Genomic DNA, 8634 nt, shown 5'->3' with positions numbered 1-8634 from the left:
TATATATATATAGCCAATAGATTTCAACACATTAGAAGGTGATGTATCTGTAGATGTGTAGGCAAGCTAGCTTATTACACAAATATTCCCTGAGATCATACACTGAGTTTCTTATCAGTTGATTCACAAATACCTGCTGTTATTGACCACAAAAGGAGAGTGGGAATTGTCCCATTCTACCAGTGCTTTAAAGTACATGTGCAACTGACACATATATGAATATATAAACCCACCCAGAGAGGTAGAGTAGAAAATCAGTGCCATCTAGAAACTGGTAGGTATGAAAGAACATTATAATATCTAAGGCACTATACAGACATATGAGGTTTTTTTTCTCTCTCCCTTTTTTTATCCCCCTTTCTCCTTCTTGGTTTGGGGTAACTTTATTATTACCATCCACAGTACTTAATTTATACCCACACATTATAGCCTTCTCGTCCACCAAGATTCATTCTAGCACAATTAGATATTGCTGTGAAATACTTAGAAAGTGTAATCGAACCAAGTGTAAGATAGTGTCATTTTACTATTATTCCCTCCAATTATTCTCCTTTCACCACATACCTTGCAGTATTTTCTATTCCCTTAGATGTTATTTGACTAATAAATATCTAGCATCTTGGGTTTATTTTGAGGTTACTTTATTATGTTCTCCATTAATTTTGTTATAATGGAAAATAATAAAAACCATGCAAGCACGGTCTGATTGGTAATTTCTCATTTCAGTATGACAAAGAGATTATTGTCATCAACACAGCAGTGGCATGTTCCAGTAATTCAAGACAGGGAATATTTGATTTGCCAATAACCCCTGGAGAAGAATTGGAAGTCATTGATATTACAGAACAGAATCTAGTGATATGTCGCAATTCTAAAGGCAAATGTAAGTTTATTGTCGTCCTACCACCCCAAAAAATTCAATCAGTTAGAAAAAAAAATTACACAATTCTCTCTAAAGCTTTCAGATGACTAATAGTGAGTTTTGTTTCTATAGATGGATATGTGCTAATTGAACATCTAGATTTCAAGTAAGTGGTTTAATTTTATACTTCAAACCATGGGTTCAAAATATTCAATACATAGTTGCATACATTAATCTCAAGGGAAGACCAAATGAATTGAAATTCAGGAAAAGTTTTAAAAATTGGATATGCAATGCTTTAAATTTATAAGGAAGGAGCCCTGGTGGTGCAAACTACATAATTCCATAACATAATAAATGCTTGGCTGCTATTTTGGTTCTGTAGTGCCACTCTAACAGAAGATACCACAAGTGGGTCATTTCAACAAACAGGGATTTAGTCTCTTACAGTTTAGGAGGCTAGAAGTCCGAGTTCAAAGTGCCAGCTCTTGGAGCTGGGTGGGAGCCCCTTGACCTTGGGCTTTAGCTCTGGCTCTTGCTCCTGACCCAGTGAAGCTGGAGGCTTCTTTTGACTCAGACAACTGCTGGCTGCTAAAGATGACAAACCCAAGGTCAATGAATAAAATAGCACAGTCCCAAAATTATCAAACAACATGGCAGGCCACTGGTTCAAGTCAGGAACAATCCTAAGATTGGCAGACAACATGGCAGGCTGCTGAATGAAGACTCAGCTACGTGCAGGGTCCAAGTGTGCCAAAGAGCTCAGAGACCTTTCTCAAAGCTGCTGCTTATATACTGGAAGCAGACCATATCCCTGAAGCAGCTGCTCCAGTAGATTCCACAATGGCATTGATCAGCATTTCCATCATGAGGTGTAACTACATCCAGCTGCCCAGTCACTCAAAACCAGGCCCAGCCCAGGTGTCATACAACTTAATTACCACAGCTGCTAACTGAAAGGTCTGCTGGTCCAGCTCACCCAGAGGCTCTGAAAGAGTAAGACCTGGCACTTTTCTCCCATAGATTTGTTGTTGCTAAATGCCATTGAGTCCATTTTGACTCACAGAAACCCCAAGTAATGGAGTTACGTTGCCTTACAGGGTTTTCTAGGCTGTGATCTTTATGGGAGCAGATCACTAGGTCTTTCACCTGTGGAGCAGCTGGTTGGAACCACCAGCCTTTCGGTTAGCAGCAAAGCACTTAACTGTTACACAACCAGAGCTCCTTAGAAAACCCTATGGGGCAGTTCTACTCTGTCACATAGGGTCACTATGGGTCTAAATCAACTCAATGGCATCTATCAATGACTATCTGTAAAGATTACGTTGGAAGGAACTTTATTATTGTGTCTCCTCAGGGTGTTACAAAACTTTCCTACAGGGTGTATTTATAAACATCTTGAACAAGAATGAAAGTATTGAATTGGCTCAGAAACTCCCTAGGAAGCTCCTGCTTATGACTCCATTAGCCTATATTTCAAAATGCATATGTGTTTTTCTTTTTTCTCAGGCATCACGGTTGGTCTCCTTAAGAAGATCACCATCTAACTGCATGGGCTGCACATGTAAGAACGGGTCCTAACGTCTCAGTCCTGCCTCACTGTCAGTTCAGTTAACATGCCAAAATGAGATGGTGGAATCTGTGGAAACTTTTCAGTTGGAATTTAGAAGAGAAAAACAAAAACAAATCCTCAACAGTTAGATGTTGGTTTTACTCATAAAAGGTTATCTTTCAGTGTCTGTTTCAGCATCTATTTCACTGCTGGTTGTAGAGAATGTGAAACAGTGTGTGTTAGCATTTGAGTACTTGTTTAATGAGCCATAGCCAAAGTTAGAAATCATGCCGTATGGCATCTCGTCAGCTGTGCAGATGGCTCAGTTGGTTCTAATATTAGTACACTATTGTTTGAATTTTTCTATAAGATGTTGTACATTTTAATTGGGTATAATTTAATTCTGAACAGTAACTAGTGTAAGGATGGTGTTTTAAATGTTCAAATGTAAGGTATAATCTTAAAATAATTATGGCTCAGACTGTAAAAATCAAGGTATAAGTGCCTTTCTGCTTTATCACAAAAATAAAAAAATGCTGCTCAACATTGCTTTCCTTTAGAAAAAGTGTGTTGAAAGGTAATTTATTCCTAAAACCATCCAATATCATTTTAAGAAGTGCCTAACTATAGTTAATAAAATCTAAATAGTGTATATGCTATATCCCTTTAAAACATCCTGTTGCTCTTGTACTTTGATAATGTTGTCAGAAGGGACCAGTCCCTGGAGAAGGATATCATGCTGGGTAAAGTCCAGGGTCAGCAAAAAAAGGGGAAGACCCTCAACGAGATGGATTGACACAGTGGCTGCAACAATGAGCTCAAGTGTAGCAAGGATGTGAGGAGGACACGGGACCAGGCAGTGTTTCATTCCATTGTACCTCGGGTCAACGCGGGTTGGAACTGACTCAGTGGCACCTAACAACAACAGCAACAACGTTGCTCAAAATAAGGAAAATTGCCATTATTTTGCCTATATCTGAACACATATTCAAACAGAATTTGTATGTACTTTCATTTATATGGAAGTAAAAATTTAAAAGATGAGCTATAAATAAAATTTAATCTATTTTTTAATCTCTTTTCAAAAAAAAAAATGAGACAATTTTTTAAGCCACTAGATTCTTTTATCTTCTTTTTCATGCTCCAACCGGCACTTACCAATAATGACATAGCTTATTCTAGAAGACACTCAAGAATCAAAGATATTTACAAAGTTCAGAGTTTAAAGAGGGTGAAAGGTAGAGATGATTATTACAACTAACATAATTATAATAAGCAAGGTATGAATGGGATGTTTAGATGCTTAAGAAGACTTTTATGGAGAAGGTGACACTGAAGCCAGGTCTTTAAAATATTCTACACATGGCACAGACAATCCATGGTATGCATGGAGACTAGGAAGAAGTTCAGATTAAATTGTAGTGTAGTATGATGGGTGGAAAGTTGTAGGAGCTGTTTGGAATGGGTGGGTAAACTGGGGCTAGAATGTGATTGAGCTCACATACTATGCTAAGGAATTTGGACTTTTTCATCTAGGCTGGGCGTCATTCAAAAGTTTTAAGCAGCAAGGCAATGCCAGGTGTTTAGGGAGAAAAGAAACGATCACAGCAATGTAGAGGATAGATTAGAGAGAGACTAGTTGTGTTTGCAGTATTCTAAGCAAATGAGCATTAGGCCTTAATGTAAGACAGTACAATAGACATCTACAGCACAGGGATTCATATTGTTGTTGTTATTTTGCCATCGAGTCAGCCCCGACTCACAGCGACCCCTCCTTGGGTTTCCAAGGCAGTATCACTACGGAAGTAGATTTCCCAACCTTCATTCTGAGGAGTGGCTAGTGGGTTTGAACCACCAGCCTTCTGGTTAGCAGTCAAGTGCCTTAGCCACTATGCTACCAGAGCTCCTAGGGATTCATGTAGGTATTTGCAAATGTAGGAAAAACAATGGCTTGGCTACCTGTTAACTACAGAGGTGAGAGAGAATGGGAATTAAGGAATGATTGAAATTTCTTTTTGTGATGATGAGATTATGGCTGGTATCAAAGACTGGGAATACAGGAGAAGCAAGAGGATTGGTGATAAATAGTAAATTTTGTTTTAATCATAGTAAGATTGAAGCATCTATTTTTAGTTTATTTGAAACCAAAAAAAAAGCCAATTTTTGGCTTGGGACTAGGATTTGAGTTTTCAGGATGCTAATCATATCCTTTTTCTACTGCATTCTGAACTAACTGAAAAAAATAGAGGGTAAATAGGGATATCAGTTTTTCAGTGCAGGTCAAGCTGTATGAAACTGCTTGGGCCAGAGGTCAAACTCTGCTTGGACACCCTGAATCAATTTACTACCCAGTGAGAGGCAGGATAATGGAGCTACTGCAGCCATTTCCCATATCCTAGGGCAAGAGCTGTTACAGTGAGCACTGTAGAAGATGAGGATAAATGGGACTTGTGGGCAAGGAGTTAAGAGACAGTATATGGCTATGTAGAACAGAGACTCTCATGAAATAATCCTAACCAGTAGGGACTCAAGAAATAAATATCACTCTTGCCACCTCACCAAGCCATGTTGTTGTTAGGTGCTGTTGAGCTGGTTTCCACTCTTAGTGACCTCATAAACAACATAATGAAGCATTGCCCAGTCCTGCACCGTACTCACGATCTTTGCTATGCTTGAGCTCATTGTCACAACCACTGTGTAAATCCATCTCGTTGAGGGTCTTCCTTTTTTTTGTTGACAATCTACTGTAACAAGCATGATGTCCTTTGCCAGGGACTGGTCCCTCCTGATAACATGTCTGTGGTAGTTAAAGTTATGTGTCAACTTGGCTGGACCTGGCTTTGAGTGGCTGGGCAGTTGGAAGTACTTATTCCCCATGATGAGACTGGTAATTGACTCCATGATGGAACCTACTGTGAGCAGCTGCCTTAAGGAAGTTGTCTTCTTCCAGTATATAAGAAGCTTTGAGAAAGGTCTCTGAGCTTTCCAGCACATCTGGATCTTGCATTTGGCCAAGTCTTCATCTCAGTAGCCTGCCATGTTATCTGCCGATCTTGAGACTGTTTCTGGACTTGAACTAGTGGCCTGCCATGTTGCTCAATAATCTTGGGACTGTGCTATTTTACTTCTTGCCCTTAGGTTTGTCAGCCTCAACAGCCAGCAGCTGCCTGAGTTAAGAGCTCCTCCAGCTCCAGTGGATGGAGAGCGAGAGGCAGAGCTGAAGCCCAAGGCCAAGGGACCCTCACCCAGCCTGTAGAGCTGGCACTTTGAACTCCACTTCTAGCCTCCTAAACTGTAAGAGAATAAATCCCGGTTTGTTCAAGTCGTCCACTTGTGGTGTGTCTGCACTACAGCAGACACTAGAGAACCAAAACAATGTCCAAAGCATGAGAGGTGAAGTCTTGCCACCCTCACTTCTAAGGAATATTCTGGCTGTACTTCCTCCAAGACAGATTTCTTTCTTCTGGCAGTCCATAGTACATTCAATATTCTTTGCCAACACTACAATTCAAATGCACCAGTTCTTCTGTGGTCTTCTTTATTCATTGTGCAGCTTTCACATGCATATGAAGCTACTGAAAGGACCATGGCTAGGGTTAGGCACACCTTAGTATGCAAAATGACATCTTTGCTTTTTAAAGAGGTCTTTTACAGCAGATTTGCCCAAGGCAATACCTCATTTGATTTCTTGATTGTTGCTCCCATAGGTGTTGATTGTGGATCCAAGTAAAATGAAACCCTTGACAACTTCAATCTTTTCTCCATTTATCATGATGTTGCTTATTTATCCAGTTGTGAGGATTTTTGTTATCTTTATGTTAAGGTTTAATTCCTACTGAAGGCTGTAGTCTGCTTTTCATCAGTTAGTGCTTCAAGTCATATTCACGTTCAGGAAGCAAGGCTGTGTCATCTGCATATTGCAGGTTGTTAATGAATCTTCCTCCAATCCTGATGCCGCATTAATCTTCAGTTTCTTAGATTATTTGCTCAGCATAAAGACTGAATAAGTATGGTGAAAGGATACAGCCCCGAATGACACCTTTCCTGATATTAAACCATGCAGTATCCCTTTGTTTTGTTCAAATGACTACCTCTTGGTCTATGTACAGGTTCCTCATGAACATAATCAAGCATTCTGGAATTCCCATTCTTCACAATGCTATCCATAATTTGTTATGATTCACACAGTCAATTGCCTTTGGATAGTCAATAAATTACAGGTAAGCATCTTTCTGATATTCTTTGCTTTCAGCTAAGATCCATCTGACATCAACAATGATATCCCTCATACCACACCCTCTTCTGAATCCAGCTTGAATTTCTGGAAGTTTGCTGTTGATGTAATGCTGCAACCATTTGAATTATTTTCAACATGATTTTACATGCATGATATTAATGATATTGTTTGATAATTTATGCATTCTGTTGGATCACCTTTCTTCAGAATGGGCACAAATATGGATCTCTTCCAGTTGCTTGGCCACATAGCTGTCTTCCAAATTTCTTGGCATAGACAGATGAGCACTTTTAGTGTTGCATCCATTTGTTGAAACATCTCAATGTGCATTACGTCAATTCCTGGAGACATGTTTATTTTTTTGCCAATTCCTTCAGTGCAGCATGGACTTCTTCCTTCAATACTATTGGTTCTTGATCATATGCCACCTCCTGTAAGGGTTGAACATCCACCAATTCTTTTTGGTACAGTGACTCTATGATTTCCAGCTTGAATATTTTTCTTCAGTTCTTTCAGTTTAAGAAATGCCAAGCACATTTCTCCCTTTTGATTTTCTAACTCCAGCTCTTTCCCATTTGATTTAGTACTTTATTTTGTCTTCTCAAGCCACCATTTGAAATCTTCTGATAACAATTTCATGCCAGATCTTTTACTTCTGTTCAGATCTTTTACTTCATCACTTCCTCCATTTGCTTTAGCTACTCTCCACTGAGCTCTGGTAGCATAGTGCCTAAGGCACTTGACTGATAACCAGAAGGCTGGTGGTTCAAACCCACCAACCACTCCTCAGAAGGAAGGTTGGGCAATCTACTTCCGTAGTGATACCACCTCAGAAACCCAAGGAGGGGTTGCTATGAGTCGGGGCCGACTTGATGGCACATAACAACAACAACAACACTCTCCACTGAAGAGCAAGTTTCAGAGTCTCTTCTCTAACATCCACTTTGGTCTTTTCTTTCTTTCTTGTCTTTTTAATGACCTTTTGCTTTCTTCAGGTGTGATGTTCTTGATGTCATCCAATAACTCATCTGGTCTTCGGTCACTGGTGATTAATATGTCAAATCTGTTCTTCAGATTGTCTCTAAATTCAGGTGGGATGTATTCAAGGTTGTATTTTGGCTCTACTGGACTTGTTTTAATTTTCTTTGGCTTCAACTTAAATTTACCTATTAGCAATTGATGGTCTGTTCTAGTAAGCTCTTGGTCTTGTTTGACTGATGATTTTGAGCTTCTCCATCACCTCTTTCCACAGATGTAGTCAATTTGATACCTGTGTATTCCTCTGGTGAGGTCCACATGTGTAGCCACCGTTTATGTTGTTTAAAAAAGGTATTTGCAATGAACAAGTCATAGGTCTTGCAAAATTCTACCATGATCTCCAGCATCATTTTTTATCAGTAAGTCCATATTTTCCAACTACCAGTGCTTCTTTGTTGTTTCTAATTTTTACATTCCAATCACCAGTAATTAGCAATACATCGTGATTGCATGTTTGGTCAATTTCAGACTGAAGAAGTTAGTAAAAATCTTCAATTTCTTCATTTTTGGCTTTAGTGGTTATGTGTACATTGAGTAATATTAGTATTAACTGAGGTTCCTTGTGGGCATATGGATATTATCATATCAGACAACATTGTACTTTAGGATAGATTTAAAAAAAAAAAAAATTATCATAATTTGGATGAAAGTTTACAGAGCAAATTCACTTTCCATACAGCAGCTCACATACACTTTGTCTCATGACAGTTTCCCACAATGCAAGAGCTCCCCTCCTACTTCCTCCCCGTAGTAACCTCTTCCCTTTGTCCTTCCCTCCCTGCACTCCTGCCCCACAAGCTGTCTCCCTGTGCATACACAGCCTTTCTATTCTCCCATGATTGATCTCTCCAAGGAGTATATCTACCTAATGTAAATGTTCAGCTCATATGCCTGTCTTTTGTTTGTCTGGAAGCAACAGGAACAGGTTCAATTCCAGACCTGAAT

General features: G+C 39.3%; 1 protein-coding gene across 1 annotated transcript in view; it reads left to right on the top strand.

Moving 5' to 3' along the window:
- FYB2 (FYN binding protein 2) overlaps positions 1-2393 on the top strand; it is a 92773-nt gene extending 90380 nt beyond the window's left edge. The window contains 3 exon segments of the mRNA XM_007947414.1: positions 727-883; positions 995-1028; positions 2372-2393. Coding sequence (XP_007945605.1) covers positions 727-883; positions 995-1028; positions 2372-2393 — 213 coding nt within the window.
- Positions 2394-8634: the final 6241 nt, after the last annotated feature.

Source organism: Orycteropus afer, unplaced genomic scaffold (genome assembly GCF_000298275.1).
Source record: "Orycteropus afer afer isolate SDZICR_OR568_19922 unplaced genomic scaffold, OryAfe1.0 scaffold00183, whole genome shotgun sequence".
Classification (NCBI taxonomy): domain Eukaryota; kingdom Metazoa; phylum Chordata; class Mammalia; order Tubulidentata; family Orycteropodidae; genus Orycteropus; species Orycteropus afer.
This window is presented reverse-complemented; position numbering and strand designations above follow the sequence as displayed.